The 18,870-nt window shown below is 40.1% G+C and overlaps 1 protein-coding gene across 1 annotated transcript in view; it reads right to left on the bottom strand.

Annotated features, from left to right (window-relative positions):
• Positions 1-3,792: 3,792 nt before the first annotated feature.
• Positions 3,793-18,870, bottom strand: part of LOC127422357 (huntingtin-interacting protein 1-like) — a 77,040-nt gene continuing 61,962 nt past the window's right edge. The window contains exons 17-30 of the mRNA XM_051665815.1: positions 18,416-18,517; positions 16,857-17,051; positions 16,578-16,725; positions 16,377-16,463; positions 11,779-11,886; positions 10,894-11,030; positions 8,869-8,979; positions 8,685-8,743; positions 8,387-8,480; positions 8,143-8,243; positions 7,733-7,838; positions 7,495-7,618; positions 4,570-4,631; positions 3,793-4,488 (exon numbers count right to left, since the gene is read on the bottom strand). Coding sequence (XP_051521775.1) covers positions 4,261-4,488; positions 4,570-4,631; positions 7,495-7,618; positions 7,733-7,838; positions 8,143-8,243; positions 8,387-8,480; positions 8,685-8,743; positions 8,869-8,979; positions 10,894-11,030; positions 11,779-11,886; positions 16,377-16,463; positions 16,578-16,725; positions 16,857-17,051; positions 18,416-18,517 — 1,662 coding nt within the window. The 3' untranslated portion in view covers positions 3,793-4,260. The remainder of the gene's footprint in view (positions 4,489-4,569; positions 4,632-7,494; positions 7,619-7,732; positions 7,839-8,142; positions 8,244-8,386; positions 8,481-8,684; positions 8,744-8,868; positions 8,980-10,893; positions 11,031-11,778; positions 11,887-16,376; positions 16,464-16,577; positions 16,726-16,856; positions 17,052-18,415; positions 18,518-18,870) is intronic.

Below are 18,870 nucleotides of genomic sequence, written 5' to 3'. Positions count from 1 at the left end.
TCATGTTGTTCCAAAGCATCAGTGATCATTTACTTTCATTGTATGAAAAAAAAATCCAATGAAAGTGATTGTTGACTGTGGAGCACAAAAGGAGATCTTAGTCAGAATGTTTAATATCAGAGCAAAGAAAGTCATATGGGTTTGTAACAACATGAGAAAAATAACAGAATTTTCATGTTTAGGTGAACTGTCCCTTTAACATAACGGCCAAAGCAGTGCAACAAGTGAAACAATATGAGGGTATTAAGACAACAACATAGGGACTTTACAGTATATATCATATCTCAGTCACACAGCATCCACTCAGAAACACAAATACACACTCACACTGCAATTACAGACATTATATTAGTATTAAAATACACACACACTCATGGTTTACCCAACTCATGTTCATATTGATTTAATAGGACCATAAACAGACCATTTTTTAGAGATTTTCTTTTTTATTTTTATTTTTTTTTAGGTTTAAGTACTGACTGGTAAGTTCTGCTTTATGGAGAAGTTGAGGTTACCATTGTTTGTAGTTGACTACAAGACTGTAAGTCCCTGTGCCCGAGCTCAGGTTTAGATGAGCCCTGGGGAGAGCTGTGCTGTTGGCAGACAGTTGTGGTCTACAAGGCTATGTGGTCTACATTGCTATAACAGAGGCTCAAACTCTGGTCAGACCTCTCTTGAACTGTTCACACATATTCATCTCCACTTCAGGTGAATCCCACAAAAACAGTCAAGAAATGTTATGGTTACATTTAACCCTAAAAAGAAAAAGAAAAAAATGTTGCTTGATGAAAATGAGGCCTATTTTAGAACCATAAAGATTTATTTATTGTGACATTATTGTCATGACAATTAAGCATCTCCTTTCCCCCAACTTTTAGGATTCTACTGTAATGTGTAAAAAAAAAAAAAAAAACATTTATAGGTATATTTCATGATAGCATTTGTAATACTTAAATGTATTTATGCTCATTTAAAATAAAAAAAAATAAAAAAGCAAAAAAAATTATAAAAATAATGATTAAAAAAAACAAACAAAAAAAAAACAAACAAAAACAAACCACAACTAAAAACAGAGCTACCCCCCCCCCCAAAAGAAAAAAAATTTTTTTATAATAATAAAAAAACATACAAAAATAATCAAATAAGTCAAAGCAAAAAAAAAAAAAAAAAAAGAGAATTCCAAACAAAAACAAATCCAAATCAAAACAAAACAACAACAACAAATACTAATAAAACATTGTTCAAACAGGATGATTTTCATTACATATTAATTTAATTAAGGGGAAAATATGCCTAATTGTAATGAAAATAATGCCACATTACAAATCATAATGGTCCTAAAAATAGTCTTTGTTCTTTAAGCAAGAAATTTTTAGAGTAAAATATGTCCCAGACATTTCTTTGAAAGACTCACTCTTTCAGAGATCCACAAAGTTGGAAAATAGTGTGCTGGAAGCTCACACAAACAAACAAAACACACCAGAGTTGACAACAGAAGCTGGCACAGGGATGGCTTCCTCTGTTCTCACACCACACAGTTCTCTAGTGAATTCATTATGATCTCAGTATCACTTTGCAATACCAAACTACAACTTAAAAAAACATTGTTACTAATGCTACTCAAAGATCAAGACTTTAAAGGTCTTCTGAGGGAATGTGATCCTTGACCTTTTTTCCCTTTGGAAGGCACAGACGTCTTTCCTCGCCTCGTGGTGTGTGTATGTGGAGCCGGAAGAAGACGACAGGAATGAACAGAGACTGGTAGTTATTAAATGGTTAATTAACCCTAAAATAAAAATTGTGAGATTATTTACTCACCCTCATGTTGTTCCAAACCTGTACGACTTTCTTCATTGAACATGAGAAATTTTGAAGAATATTGACCATGTTTTTTGGTGACTGAGTCTGTAAGTCCCTAATATTCTGCCTAGCAGCTCCTTTTGTGTTCGACAGAAAAAATCAAGTCACAGATTTGGAACAATATGAGGGTGAGTAAATAAAGACAGAATTGTCATTTTTGTCTGAACTACCCCTTAAACCGCACTTTTCTCTAGTGTAAACCGAGTAGGACCAGGAAACTGCTCCTGGAAAACCAAATATTGCTTTTCTGGACTACCAAAGACAGTCATACTGATACATTTTCAATATGGTGCCTTATCTATATGTGCTGAAGAAACTATGACCTAAACAGAGAGCTATTTAAAAAACAACGATCTCTAGGCCGACGTGAGGTCACAAAACAGTCAGATCATTTTCAGTCATGGACTTGAATTTGGTGAAATGCATCAGGATACAATTTAACCTAAAGATCATACATAAGACAATATATTGAGCAGTTTAACTCATGTCTTTCCCTCAAATGACCATGTTCGAACAGTAAAAAGCCTGTTGATTAGATCTACTAGGGTTTCCTTTACAAAATTAATGCTTCAGGAACATAATCCAAGGAAAACTGAAAATATAATACCATCAAAAATACAAATACATACGGACAAAGTGAGTCATACAGAGTTCAGGCGAGCTCTCAAATGTTTGCTAGTGTTTTCAACAGTGGGTAATCATCTATAATGTCCAACACTGTCCCTTTCAGTCCATAGTCCAAAGACCCTCTGCTAGGGGAGACTAGGGAAGGCTTTGCCCCGACAAGAGGCCTCTGGTTAGGGTTTGTCTATGTGACGGCAGCCCCCCTCTCACTGGAGGTCGGACTGACGCAAAGGTATGGGTTCGAGAGGTGGAAGTCACACATTGCTGCTGTTTGTAAAGTCCATTCCGGAAGGGTCACAGCACAGTGTCAACATCACCTGCAAATGAGGTGACTCACCCCTGTGCAATTCATTATGGGATGTGTGGTCTTAGGCGGCGACGGGATTGTTCTAGATGGCTGAAGGGGGGAAGGAGGGGTAGATTTTCTGCACACAGCTGTTCCGTATAAGGAGGAAGAGGAAATTAAATACACAAAACAGTTCAGCAAGTACAGCAAGACTTCCTCTCTGTCCACAAGGTGGCGTGCCACACATTCCACAATCCATTTCCTTCCTTCCTTCCTCTCCCTTCATCACACAATGTCGTAACACTCTTTATCTCCTCATTACACGGCAAGGGAGGGAGCAGGTTAGAAAAAAGCACCTTTTATTTGGCTTTAATGTATAATACAAGAAAAAAAAAAAAAAAAGAGTTAAAAGTACAATAAAAAGGGAGAGGGGAAAGATATTGACTGTATATAAAGATGTTAAGAGCCCTGTCTGTAGGTCTGCTGCACAGAGAGAACAGGTCTCAACCCGTTCCTGTGGAAAAAAGAAAAGCGAGAATTAGCTACATCCGAGCATACACGCCACACCCTCTGCACCACTAACTAGTAATAAAATGTCCTGCAACCCTGCTCACTAGGGAATAGGGATTTTCAAAACTCCATATTTTCAAGATCCAAGGCAAAACTCCAAATTGTGAGGGGGTGGGGGTTAGCACTCAATCACCATGCGCTACACGGACGGATTTAACCGTTGCGCACCTTCTGTGTTTACATCAGCGTCTCCCGCTGAGCATGTTTTCATGCGCGCCTTCCCGAGAACATTGACGGGAGAAAACGGTGGAGGATGCCGTGACTGGCCTGCCCCCCCCCCCCTTTTTTTACTTGTCTGTGAGCTTGCTTGTGTGAATAATGCAATGTTATACCTTAGATGTCCAGAACAAAATATGCAATCCAGCAGGAAAAGCATGCTAAACAAATCATCGGAAAAATATATTACTGACTACTGATGATCAAATGTTATAAATCATCGCAAAGGGAAGGATCATCTTGCTAAAAACACTTAGATTGAGCTTCTAGTCCACTCAGAGGCTGAGATATTCTATGAAATATTGAGGGTGGTGCATGAACTGAAAATTAGCCTGAATGTCTATGGACGAGCACATATGTGAGGGCTAAAATGCATTAGAGTGCCACCTACATTTAAGATTGGCATTTTTTTTTTATGGAAAGTGATAGAGGAAAAAAAAATTCTAGTACTTGCTACTAACTAGTAGCATAAAATAAGATATTTTGGAGGGAGATGCAGTGAACAGAACCAGAACTACATGCTTACAAAATTAGGGGGGAAATTATTATTATTTTTAGTTCTTTCAATTTTTAATTAAACATTTTTTAAGTTTTTTGGCAATTAGTTCACAGTACGTGTAAATGGTGAGCTTTTAAATTTGAGTGTCAAAAAAAATAAACTTGAAGGCGGTATCCCAAAAATGCCCCAGAGTTGAAGAGGTTAATTAGTGTGCATATGTAAATACAGTTGAGTGCATAGGTTTTCTTCTAAATAAACTGATGGTTCTGTTGACAGACAGTTGTTGGGTGTAGTTGGTGATGTTGGTGGTCTTACCTTCCTCTTCCCCTCCCCAGCCCTCTGCCACACCAGCGAGCTCGTAATGCTTCTTCCTCAATTCACCAAGTCGCTCCCTCTCTTTCTGCAGCCGGGTCTCCAGCTCCAAGACCAGAACCTGAGTGAGACATTAAAGGGTCAGATTTGTTGACGCTTACACAGAGAGAATAGGTTAAGAGACAGGTTAAGACACACTCACCTGTGCATCCATCTCTTGTCTCTTAATCTGAGTGAGTGTTGTAGCAGAAAAGTCCATAGTATCTGAAACAAGAGAATTCCGCATCAGTCCATTCGCTGTAGTACAAATTAAAAAAAAAAAAAAAAAATCTAGTCAAACTGAATATGGTTGCAATGCTTGTCACTTGCAGATCATGTATACTAAGGGCTTTGAGCGAGTAGACCCAGATGCTTAGATTCTCACTAGAGATGCACCAATACCATTTTTTGAAGACTGATACAAGTACCAAGTACGGTTCGCCACCCATGGCTCGGGAAGCATTGGCACCGCGGTTGGTTCACCTCACGTTTAATGACGCATCTGGAGCACAAGTTTTGGTCAAGAAAACAAAGCTTCAAACAGACAGGCACAGTTACAACCTCCGCTAATGCACCTGAATGGATCTGTAAATGGATACGCTCCACCTGTGTTTCACATGGGTCAACTTGATGACATCACTGTTCTGCAAGCATTGTGTGTAGTTGAAAATGGCAAGTGGAGAAAACAAAACGTTGATAGAGAAGCCCCCTGTGTTTTTCCTTTCTAGGAATGTTTTCTTTTTGCACTCAATTACAACAAAAAACACATTTACAAAACAGGCACTGTTTGCAGACATCGCTCGACACGAGTGCTGTATACTGGTAATATTTGTCAATAATGCGTGTGAGGTTTCTTTAAAACGTGCATGCAAGTTCTTCCTGTTTCCTTGTGCGGCTGTAATCTATCACGAGCGTCAATAATGCGCTTTGATTAATGGCATTAAGATGCCGTTATAGTAATACATTGATACATGATTGATCATTTACGCCGACATCACCCAGGGAAAGAGCCGCAGGTGAGCCGAAACTGCACACACTCCCTTCCATTTTTAAGCAGGCACTCAGTGCTAATTCGGACAGACCGAACCATGAAAAATTCGAACTGTTACACCCCTAGTACAGAGTAGTTTGATGTTTGCATACGTATGCCATTTTATATCATCAAATAGCCAATACTAGTTTTCAGCGTTTTCAGTAATTAAAAATTGCAATTCAGGGGGCCTGGGTAGCTCAGCGAGTATTGACGCTGACTACCACCCCTGGAGTCACGAGTTCGAATCCAGGGTGTGCTGAGTGACTCCAGCCAGGTCTCCTAAGCAACCAAATTGGCCCGGTTGCTAAGGAGGGTAGAGTCACATGGGGTAACCTCCTCGTGGTCGTGATTAGTGGTGTAATTCAGGACCATTTTACCATGGTGTAGCTAACTTTTTAAAATAACCCAGCTAACACGTGCGATATGTTATTCTTGCTTTAACAGTGTTATTTTATGCAAATTGTTCTGTGCACTCACGGAATGGGAAATCCGGCCTTAGTATTGATTGATTGTTTTGGGTTTGTTGGGTTGAGCCTGACAGAGTTTGACGTTCGTTTGAGTGCTTTATCCTGTTTTATTGTTGGGCTAAGTAAAAGTGACAGAAAATGACTCACTCAAAAAAAGATTTTTGCAGCTTGTTCAATTTACTTAATTAAAATGAACTAAAGCAACACAATTCTAGAACATTGTCACAACTTGATTTTGTTTTATCCTATCCATTTAAATTTGTAAAATGAAAATGTACATTGATGCAACTAGGTAGGGGATTTCCATTTACCAGCATGCATTGCAAGGAACTCGATAGGGAGAGTAAATGTTAAAATTAAGTGTTATTTTATGTGTTTTTTGTGCAAGATGAATATAAGTAAAAATGTTTTGTTATGTTGATATTTAGAAGAGTTTATATTCTAATGGAGTTTTGGGGGATACAATTATGAAGAACAGTGGAGCTTGAGCTAACGATGAGGACAGGCAGATATCGCACATGAAACTGATGGCTCCCTTCGTTGAGCAAATACTGTGCTACACATAGCCAAGTTACTAAACTACACTATGTAGTGCTCCCAACCAGCATGTATTTAGCATGCTAACATACACCGATCAGCCACAACATTAAAACCACCTGCCTAATATTGTGTAGGTCCCCCTCGTGCCGTCAACACAGCGCTACCTGCATCTAAGAATAGCATTCTGAGATGATATTCTTCTCACCACAATTATACAGAGTGAGTTACCGTAGACTTTGTCAGTTTGAACCAGTCTGGCCATTCTCTGTTGACCTCATCAACAAGGCATTTCCGTCCACAGAACTGCCACTCACTGGATGTTTTTTGTTTTTGGCACCATTCTGAGTAAATTCTAGAGACTGTTGTGTGTGAAAATTGTGTGGTTTGAGAGTTCTCTCTCTGCAACCCTCCTCCTCCCCAGCACCACTGTCTAGATCTGGGATTCAAAGGGATTGTATTCAAGTCTAATTGTGCAGCAGTATGTCTTACATGCTTGATGCAGCATGTCCGTGTATATTCTAGCAGTAGCAAGTCTTTGTACTTGCTCTGCAGCAGAAGCATATGCAGATCTAGTTTGCCAAGACCAAACCTACCAACTTGTCATCACTATTTTAAAATTACTAAAATTTATTCAGAGAGTTGTCAAGGACACATAATGTCACTGACTCCATGTGACTGGTCAATGTTGTTTAAATGCCTTTGCCTCCGGAGAAGAGTGGCATTAAATAAAAAAAATTAAAAAAAAGAAAGAAAGAGAAATGTGTGCTTCTTGCTCATGTCTGTATCTCTGGAGTGCACCATAAACCAGTTTCCATGGCTGTAGTTAAATGTGAAGTGGGGCATTTTTTTTTTTTTTACTTTTTTGGCATTTTTGCCAAGGTCAAGAAATTACAAAGTGAGAGGGGACTGGGATCACAAGCCGAACTCAGACTCATGTGGTCATATTTAGAGGAACTTAATGTGTCGAAAGACCTGCACTAAACCCTAGGCCATGGCTTGAACGGTAAAAAACAGGAGGATATGCTGTAGATAACTAACAAGCACTCACCTGTATCCTCAATCTGAGACTTGCCGGACTTGGTTGATGCCACGACACCTGCGGTTGCCTGGGTGACCCCTTTGGAGGCCTGACGCAGACGGGTAAGGTTTGCACTGTCCTTGTCTGCTTTCACCTGATGATAAAAAGCACTAAACGTTATGTTTACAACCACATGGTGCCATTGTATCACTTTATGAACATGGTTAATTTAGTTGTCACTGTTGCTGGTGATTTGTTTATGGTGCACCTTAGATGCTGCTACTAGCTGGGCTGTGCTGGCGGCGATCTCGTGCGAACAAACCATCAGCTCCTCGAACTTGCCCTTGCCCTGCACCACCTGATCAGCTGCATCACTGCAGAAAAACAGCCAATATACAACCATCAAACACTTCTACAGAGGGCCATTCACAGCTTTGTACCCGGGTTCCCACACCTTTTAACCAAGTAACCAAAAAATTAGCGGCAATGCAATATGATTAAAGACTACAATGTTCACATTAATTAGGGTTATGAATATATAAAAAAAATTGCAATACACAATTCTTTTGCCATTTTGTATCGGCTTCTGCCAAAATATTAGCTATTTTACAACAGCTTCAAACGTGGCTCCAATCGATTGGCATCCAATCGGATTTTAGAGCAGCCTGAAATACTTACACCAACATAGTGGCACCCCAGCCCACAGCCTTGGAAGCAGAAATGAGACCTTCTGTCCATCGAGAGTTCTTGGCATAGAACTCTTTCATAGATGCTGCCCCCTGTAAACACAGTAGAAATGTAATCACTGTGATCATGGTTTAGTCCACTTAACAGGCTGCTTTGTCCTCACAGCTACATAAAATTAAGATATTCAAGCTACCTCTTCTAAGGTTCCCTGAAATTGTTACAAGTGTTCACTCACCCTGCCGCTCTCCACTATATCCCTCTGCAGGTCTTTGGAGGACAGCACCAGCACTCTGATGGCCTGCATGAGATCTGTGCAGGACGCCAAGATCCTGCAGGGAGCGAAAGAGGGCAACACTTAAACACATTCAGGCCTGTCTCATATGCACCAGGGTGGGTCAAAGAGAAATGCTGGGTCTTTAAGTGTTCATTTGACCAGGGAGTCCCCAAATCCACTGACGAATATCTATTAAGTATGTTATAGTGTGAAACTGCATATTGTGAAAACATTATTTGTATTCACAACACGAACTGACCTTTCATTGACTTCCATTTTGATTCCAGTATCAACCGCCCTGGACTTATTGAGCATTTCCTGTTGAGAGTGAAAGGGGAAAATTTTACACAAGAGTTCAAGCATCATGATTTGATCAGAGTTCTTTATGCTTAATGAAGCATCTGTTTCTATAGCACAGAGATAGCAGAGTACTATCCAAATACCTCAATCCTGGCCGCAGCCGACTCCACAGCTGCTGATGTGGCCGCCATCTCCTGTTCAACCAGATCTCCCAGCTCCCCTTGCTGCAGCTCCAGACCACGTGGACGCAAATTCTGCTCAGAGAAAACAGATAAAATAAGCAAGAAAAATAGGCTATGTTCAGAATAGCATAGAGAAGACTGGGGCTAGTTGTCACACAGGCTATATCTCAGTAACTATAAGATATGCAGTCAAAAGCAAATGTGTTTTCTCTAGAAGTTTTATTGTATTTTATGTTTCAAACACCTAGTACAAAGCTCTCTTAAATTAGAATTGTTTTTTTGTTTTTTTATACTATAAATTGTCCTCCCTGCCCAGTAGGTGGCGATATGCACAGAATGTGAATCGCCAAAAACAAACGAAGAAGAATGTGAAAATGGAAGTGGAGATTTATAGTAAAAAAGGACTTAATTATTGATCGGTTTCTCAACCACATTTATCATATCACTTCTGAAGACATGGATTTAACCCTTGAAATGTGGTTTATAGTAGTCAGGATGGGGCATGCTGTTTTTTTTTTTTTAATCATCAGGGCAGGCTGTCACATGTGACTTAAATGTCATAAATTCCTACAATGTATAAATTACAATTACATTTGTTGGCCAAAACAATGTGGTGTACTAAAGTTTTATACATTTATTGTTGTATAATGCTGCATATTTTCACATACTATTTATTTTTTTAAATAGGTAATATACAGAAAGGGATGGGTCAGGCTGGTTGACTAGTTGCCCACCAACCACCTGGTTGATTAGGGAGGTCAAACAGAGGTCATCTAGATTTTATCTTCATTTTTAGAGACGCAACTTCTCTGAGATGATTTTAGTGTGCTGACAGCGGTTTGTGCTTTCGCTGTCAGCATAGTAAATGCTCTTCGAGAAGTGCATCTCTAAATTAATCCTATTTAAAGCACTGCTTATACAGCAATCGAAGATACGCTTGTGAAACAAATTCACCGCCTTCAACAAACTTTGAGACAATTACTGTCAAGACTTCATATTGCCTGCTGTGAGCAATGTTAATGTTTTCATGCATAATCTGTATGTCTCTTTTTTTGTGTGTGTGAGCTATGACAGGCTGTAGATTTCCAGCCTATATATTTGTCAAATATTTGGCAGTAAAACCTATTGAATGGCTGCATGTTTTTGCATTTCAGTCAGTTTTGAACATGAGAACACATCCTATGTGAATGCACGTCCTTAAAGGGATAGTCCACCCAAAAATGAAAATTCTCTCAGTATTAACTCACTCTCATGCTGAAGATTTTTGAAGAATATCTCAGCTCTGAAGGTCTGTAATTTAAGTGAATGGTGACCAGAACTTTGAGTCTTCAAAAATCATATAAAAGGCAGAAAAGTAAACCATTGCTTTTGGCAATTTGCATTCTTCATGCATACAACCTATTGGGCAGGGAGGAGAATTTATAGTAAAAAGGACTTAAATATTGATCTGTTTCTCACCCACACCTCTCGTATCACTTCTGAAGACATAGATTTAACCACTGAAGTCTTAAGGATTACTTTTGTTCTGCCTTTATGTGATTTTTGAAGATTCAAAGTTCTGGCCACCATTCACTTGCATTGTATGGACCTACAGAGCTGAGATTTGCTTCAAAAAATCTTCGTTTGTGTTCAGCAGCAGGAAAATGGAATGAGTAAATGATGAGAGAATTTTTATATTTGGGTCAACTATCCCTTTAAGACCAATTAGTCGACTAGTTGCTCAGACAACCCCCTTGACTACTCACTTATGAAAATATGTCATTTAGCACTTTGCATTAAGTAGCTGTGACGAGGAGGAAGGCGTGGCCAGGCCGTGAGGGTGCACGATCCGTCCTCCTTCTCATCACAGTAGCATGCTAATATTCCATTCTGAACAAAGTCATAATGTACAACCCTACAAAGCCTGAACGCAGTAACAATGGCAACACTGAAACTGAGAGATATAGTTTTTTAACGACTCCTTGACTCTTATGGCGGCACGCTCACCTCTCCCAAGGCCATTACTGTATCCAGTGCCGCCCTCAGTCGGCTGCAGTCTGCCGTCCCCATAGACTTCTGCTCTTTGAGCAAACAGAGCAATGCCAGAGCCTCCGCGCCACACTCCTTAATGCTGTCTGCCAATGCTGCCCACAGACAAACACAGAAAGCACAGAGCAGTCAGACGAGCCATCTGTCACCTGCAGACACTTCACATAAGCTTGGCAGATGCACAACTCAAATTTCCTGCCATGTACGACAGTGACGTGCTTGTGTGTGTGGGAATCACGCATTAGTAGTTTTGAGAAATGTCATCCGTCTTTAAATCAGCTCAAACTAAACGATCAGACCTCCAGAAGCACAGTGACACTAATGACCTTTATGATGTATAAAGCCATTTTCTTGGACTTCTTCTACAAGTAGACAGCAATGCTATCAAATATTCTAGCAGCTTAAAGCTGCTCTTTTATAATAGAAATGACAGTTATGTTGTCCATTAAAAATGAATAGTTCTGCTACTGGATGTCATTACAGTGTTCTTGTCAACAGATAAAATACATGATGTAGTAGCTCTGTCCCAAAACCTAGTGAGCTGCCTTGTTGCCTACTGACTATATAAGCAGCTGCCTTCTAAACCTAAAGTACACTTCGGTTTTCCACGTGCCGCTAGATCTCACACACAGTGTTCACAATATAGCACAGCTTCTCAGAAATTTAGGATATATTATTCTAAACACTAAGCTTTAGTTCAAATATCATGAAGGCTGACAATCAAGCATGTTGAATGTTTGCATAAGGAAGTATTTGCATAGAATTGGATCAGTTAAGCTGATGTGATGACAGCCTCATTTGGTTGTTTCCATGGCGTTTGTGTGATTAGCATCTCATGCTCACCATCAGCTTGTTCCACTGGCACCATGTGGGAGGTGGCGCTGCCTTGCACAATGACATCGCCCACCAGGTGGGCAAACTGAGTCACTGCCCGCACCAGCCCAGACACATCTATCACACACAGAGAGGAAAATCAGAGTGTGAAATGGTACAACATGATCCAACATGATGTTTTTTTTAATCACAAACAGCCTTATTGAATTAATGTCAAAAAAAGACAATGCAGCAGACTGAATGCATGCTTGTTGCTATTGAATATCTACTTTTGTACATGTATTTTTAAAGGTATTACATTACTAAAATGTTTCTGTCTCTCTCAAGAAGCGTGCGTTTCATTTCAGTGAATTGATTGGTTGCAGACAGTTTAAAAGCAGGGGTGCAACTTACATCGACCGCAAGCCAACCACTGGTCAATCTCATTAAAGGGTCAAAAGGAAAGGTGAGTAGAGAGAGAAACTACACAAATAATGAAAATTCTGGCTCCCCCATACGCAGATTTCCAAAACGCAGAATGGCAGGGGAAGACTCAATTTTTTTGAGGAAAGCTTTACCTGATATGTTACGGTGAGGTTCAGGGGTAGGGTTATGTTATAATTTCTCCGACCAATCAGGTAGTGCTGTCCTGATGAATATTTCTGAAATGTCCAATCAGGTATTGCTTTCCTCATGGATATAAATGACTCCTTCCCCTACCATCCTATGTTTCGGAAATTCAGGTTAGGGTTATGTTTAAATTGTGCACAGTAGGGGCCTGGGTAGCTCAGTGGTAAAAGACGCTGGCTACCACCCCTGGAGTTCGCTAGTTTGAATCCCAGGGCATGCTGAGTGACTCCAGCCAGGTCTCCTAAGCAACCAAATTGGCCAGGTTGCTAGGGAGGGTAGAGTCACATGGGGTAACCTCCTCGTGGTCACTATAATGTGGTTCGTTCTCGGTGGGGCATGTGGTGAGTTGAGCGTGGATGCCGCAGTGGATGGCGTGAAGTCTCCACATACGCTATGTCTCCGTGGCAACGCGCTCAACAAGCCACGTGATAAGATGCACGGGATTCGTCCCTCGTTAAAGTCCACTTCATAGTTCACTCAAAAATGAAAATTCTCTAATCATTTACTCACCCTCATGTCATCACATATGTGTATTACTTACTTTCTTCTGCTGACCACAAACAAAGATTTTCAGAAACATATCTCAACTCTGTAGGTCCATATAATGCAAGTGAATTGTGACCAGAACTTTGAAGGTCCAAAAAGCATATAAAGGCATGATAAAAGTAATCCATACAACTCCAGTGGTTTAATCCATGTCTTCAGAAGTGATATGATAAATGTGGGTTAGAAACAGATCAATATTTAAGTCCTTTTTTACTATAAATTCTCCTCCCTTCCCAGTAGGTGGCGATATGCATGAAGAGTGCGAATTGCCAAAAACAAAAGAAGAAAAATGTGAGACTGAAAGTGGAGATTTAAAAAAAAGAAAAAAAAAAAGAAAGAAGAATCTTATGGATTACTTTTCTGCTGCTTTTATATGCTTTTTGGAGCTTCAACGTTCTGGTCACCATTCACTTGCATTGTATGTATGGACCTACAGAGCTGAAATATTCTTCCAAAAAAATCTTCATTTGAAAGAAAGTCATACACATCTGGGATGGCATGAGGGTGAGTAAATGATGAGAGAGTTTTCATTTTTGAGTAAACTATCACTTTAACGATGGAGGAGTCAAAATAATTTTTGTGGTAATCAATGGCCACAAATACTGTTGATTTAGCTTATATTAAACCCAGAATATTCATCTAAATGTTTTCATTTGTTCAGATAGTTCTTTCTAAAGTCCCTTCGTGTCATTTTACCTATACTTTTTGTAAAGAAATAATAATTTAAATACTGATGTTCATCACTTTGTATTTGATTCAGTTTTTTTTATATTATTTGTATTTAGTGTAAATTTGTGTTTGCACACAAATGACAAGTTTGTTGCTGTTACCCTAACTAAGATACTTCTTGTTTTTGTGCCAGAAAAATACTCTCATTTTTGTAAATTGTGTAATTTGATAATTTTCTAAAAGTTTATTTGTTTGTCTGTGATTTCATGCCATGCCAGCTTCCATGGCAAAAACCAGGTTAAAATGTAAAGAAAATTTAATAAAAGCCCATATAAGGTTTTTAAAACATATTAGAAATGGATTCTGGTCTGGCTCTGATAAAAATATTTTCAAAAATGTCTTATCTAAATTTATTGACCACATTTACATTGACTGAAGAAAACAGTTTATTTCAGGGTTTTTGCAGAAAGCGCTGTTCTGAAACGTCATGTAAATGAGAATGCCAGTTTCCTTACGTCGCTTAAGGGATTAAGAGAAAGCGGCTTAACACACCTGGGATTCTCCCGGAGAAATCGCCTTAATTTGATCATGTAAACACATAAGCGTCATTCTTACAGGTTTTTGAAGTGTGCGCATGTGCTTGAACAGACCGGATAACAAACATCATAGGATGGAGTCAACACAGTTGAAAGAATTCAACATTTCTGGGAGTACAGTGGTAAAAGCACACACACAATAAACTATACCTATTTACACCATTGAGCCAAAACAGTATGCCTAATATGCTATTGGTCCTCCACGTGCCACCAAAATAGCACAGACCCGCTGAGGCATGGACTCTACAAGACCCTTGAAGGTGTCCTGTGGTATCTGGCACCAAGACATTAGCACCAGATCCTTCAAGTCCTGTAAGTTGCGAGGTGGAGCTGCTGTGGATCTGACTTGTTGGTCCAGCACATCCCACAGATGCTCAATCAGATTGAGATCTGGGGAATTTGGAGGCCAGGGCAACACCACGAACTCTTCATCATGTTCCTCAAACCATTCCCGAACAATGTGTGCAGTGTGGCAGTGCGCATTATCCTGCTGAAAGAGGCCACTGCCATCAGGGAATATCATTGCCATGAAGGGGTGTACCTGGTCTGCAATGATGTTTAGGTAGATGGCACGTGTCAAATTGACGTCCACATGAATGGCCGGACTCAGGGTTTCCCAGCAGAACATTGTCCAGAGCATCACACTGCCACCAACGGCTTGTCGTCTTCCCACAGTGCATCCTGGTGCCATTGCTTCCCCATGTAAACGGTGCACACGTACACGAGCATCCACGTGATGTAAAAGAAAACGGGACTCATCAGACCAGGCAACCTTTTTCCACTGCCCCAAGGTCCAGTTTCGATGCTCGTGTGCCCATTGTAGGCACTTTCAACAATCGACAGGGGTCATCATGGCCACTCTGAACGGTCTGCGGCTACGCAGCCCCATACACAGCAGGGTGCGATGCACTGTGTTGTGACACATTCCTCCCATAAACATCATTAGAATTTTCTGTGACTTGTGCCACAGTAGACTTTCTGTTGGTTCGGACCCGATGGCATAGCCCAACATCCTGTCACTGGTTTGTGGTTTGTCTCTCCTCGGACCACTGTCAGTAGGTACTCACCGCTGCTGACCGGGAGCACCCCACAAGCCTTGCCATTTCAGAGATGCTCTGACCCAGTCGTCTGGCCATAACAATTTGGCCCTTGTCGAAGTCGCTCAGATCTTTACTCCTGCACATTTCTCCTGCATTCAACACATTGACTACGAGAACTGATTGTTCGCTTACCATCTAGTCTACCCAGACCTTGACATGTGGCCTTGTTAGGAGATGATCAACATTATTTGCTTCACCTGTGAGTGGTCAATAATGTTTTGGCTTGTCAGTTTATACACACCAGTGTAAAATATCGAGGGTCCCTTATGTTCGCTTATATGCACTGGTACATTGGAGTAATCCCGGAGTTTTACATAAGAGGAAAACCCCACTATTGAAGCGCAATTCTACTACAGGTTGCGATGCGAAGTTAAGGAAACAAAAACAGCAACAACTCTGAAATATCTGGAAATAAAGCAAAGCAACAGAGAATAAAAAAGCAAAGTGTTCCTCGGATGCCATGTTTGCTATTTAGACAAGCGTGGCAGGGAAATTACATTGCTGTGAAAAAAGCTGCTTACTGACCGAGCCGCATGCACAGTATATGAGAGTGAAGAGTACACTGCTTATACACTGCATGTAGACTGGAACACTGCTTTCTCGCAATAAGCTGTTTTCTGGTGTCCATTTAAACGTAGTCACTGTCTCAATAAATAGCATCATGCACACCAATACGCTGATAACTATCAAAAATATACTTATTCCAAAAAATCAGACAATGCAGGAAAACTGTTTACATGAGATTTGAAATCATCCGATTACTCTCTACCTTTGACGTCAAAACATCAATGGGCATGTACACAACACTTGCGCACATTGGATAGTTGGTAAGAATGCCGGTAAAGGTGTTTGCATGCAATGCAAAATCAGGGTAATGGACAAAAATCTATGCGCTGTTCGGTTTTTAACCTCACCCAGATAAAGAAAGCTATTTTTTCAAAAGCATAGTTTGACTGTTGAACTACTTTAAAATTATGAGTAACTTGTATCTTGGCAAGCTACAGTTTCAAACTGGCTTCCCCAACACTGGTGGAGTGAAATGTACACTAATGAACAATAAGAGAGTGTGTGTGTAGGTGTAATTCACCTGTGTTATCTGATACAAAATTGTCTCTGGCCGACTGCAACCGCTCCACACAATCAAGGGCTACCTGGCACCTGGACACCAGGTAATCTACACACATGAGGACATGTACTTTAATATTTATTACACTTTCACAGAGCAGTTCCTTTCCTGCTGTATGATGTCATTGGAAAGCAGGGTGGGTAAAGTGAGCTGGTGACTGACCGGCGGAGCTGGTACAGCTGATGTGTGCGGGGTCCTCAAGCTGACACAGACTGTCCTGTACGATCCTCTCCGCCTCCTCCAGAGCTCCACGTAGAGCCGCCCAGCGCAGAGAGACCAGCTCACTCTCCAGTGCCTGTTCATGGCTCTCCTATAGACAGCCAGTCAGACAAGGATACAAGGTGTATAAGTGATGATCCTAAATCACACAATTTATTTTTTTTTTATCCCCAGAGGTTGTGTTCCAAATTTTTGGATTAATGCAACATCTGGATATCCCACCTTCTCATTGAGTTGGTTCTGCAGGGCTTCAGCAGCTTTCACACCGCTCTCCCTCTCAGTGGTCAGACTGCTCTGCACACGCTCTAACTCCACCCCCAAACCTGCAAGCTCCATCTCCTTCTGAGATACAGTCTCCATAAGCCCTGCCTTCTCAGCCTCTAGAGCAGAAAGCCGAGTACTGAGCTGCTCATTTGACTACAGAGAGAGAGAGAGAGAGAGAGAGAGGGAGAGACAACTTGAGTCCGAGACTTTACCATGCGAAACACGTGACTTGCTTTTAATCAGAGAACAAGCAAGAAATAGAATGATGAGGGTTTGACAGAAATTAAACAGTGACAGAGGTCTAATAATAAACAATAGTTATGTTCTTAAAGCAAAACACATTTGAGTGTCAAGAAAAAAAAAAAGATGGGCGAATACAGCATATGATCTTCTCTGTTGATATTTGTGCATCTGCAAAGAAATTATAGCATTGTCATTTTGTTTCTTTATGTGATCTTCCGAGCAATGGAGAGCCTTTGGACAAATTAGAAAAAAAAAAAAAAACTCATGAAACTTCGACTTTTGAAATGGGGTTTCCTGTCCTGGCTAAAAAGTTGTAAAAAAATAAAAAAAATAAAATAAAATACAAACGGCAATTTCAACTCAATTAGATATTTTAGAACAGAGCATAACTAGAAAAATTAATATTCATTGTAGATATTTCCATGACTTTTTAAGACAAAAATGATAATTCTCTCATAAACTTACTCACCCTCATGACATCCCAGATGAATCTGACTTTCTTTGTTCTGCTGAACACAAATGAAGATTTTTAGAAAAATATCTCAGCTCTGTAGGTCCATACAATTTAAGTGAATGGTGACCAAACCTATGAAGCTCCAAAAAGCAAATGAAGGCAGCATAAAAGTAATCCATAAGACTCCAGTGGTTTAATCCATGTCTTCTGAAGCGATCTAATCAATTCTGGGTGAGAACAGACCAAAATATAACACATTTTTTACTGTACATCTTGCTATTGCAGTCTCTAGATCACAATCATGATTTCAAGCACAATTACACTTTCTAGTATTTTGGTCTGTTCTCACCCATAACCAACTGGATTGCTTTAGAAGATATGGATTAAACCACTGGAGTCTTATAAGCTATTGTTATGCTGACTGTATGTGCTTTTTGGAGCTTCAAAGATTTGGTCACCATTCACTTGCATTGTATGGACCTACAAAGCTGAAATATTCTTCTAAAAATCTTTGTTTGTGTTCTGCAGAAGTAAAAGTCTTACACATCCTGGATGGCATGAGGGTGAGTAAATGATGAGAGAATTTAAATTTTTGCATGGACTAACCCTTTAATTTCCTATTTAAATCTCCATGACATGTCCAGGAGTGAAAATCTCAATTTAAAAATTCCCTGATGTTTTCCAGGTTTTCCATGACTGAAATTCACATGGAAGAGATATGATCTTGTTGCATGTCATTTGTACAAGGTGTGAGCAAAAGACCAGAATTGGTGGAAAAGAGGGAGCGACTGAGGAAGAGAGGTAGAATGTGAGATCCCACCTGTTGGGAGGAGGTGACTGTACTCTTCAGGGTCTCTAGTTCTGTTCTGCTGGACATGAGCTCGGCTTGAAGAGCTTGAAGCTGCTCTAACTGTACCTTCTCCTACTCGTCCATATACACACAAACACATACAGGGGGAGGGAGCATAAGATAAACATACTAAGGGATCAAGGTCCAAAATGAACACTCACCAAAACCCAAATGATAGTAAAAAAATTGCCTTTGGCGAATAAATAAAACTGAAGTCACCAGTTGCTTAGTAACTTTATTAGGAACTGATTTCAGTCCAATTGTAAGAATGATAATCTGATCACACTGATATAAGTGACATGAGTAAATCAAATAGAACCAAACACTGAAAACACGTCACAAATTTCTTCAGGAAATTGTTTTTTTCTCCCTGCAATGAAGGTAAATGGTGACTGAGGCTGTCATTCTTTCTAACATTTAATTTT

Source organism: Myxocyprinus asiaticus, chromosome 31 (genome assembly GCF_019703515.2).
Source record: "Myxocyprinus asiaticus isolate MX2 ecotype Aquarium Trade chromosome 31, UBuf_Myxa_2, whole genome shotgun sequence".
Lineage (NCBI taxonomy): Eukaryota > Metazoa > Chordata > Actinopteri > Cypriniformes > Catostomidae > Myxocyprinus > Myxocyprinus asiaticus.
This window is presented reverse-complemented; position numbering and strand designations above follow the sequence as displayed.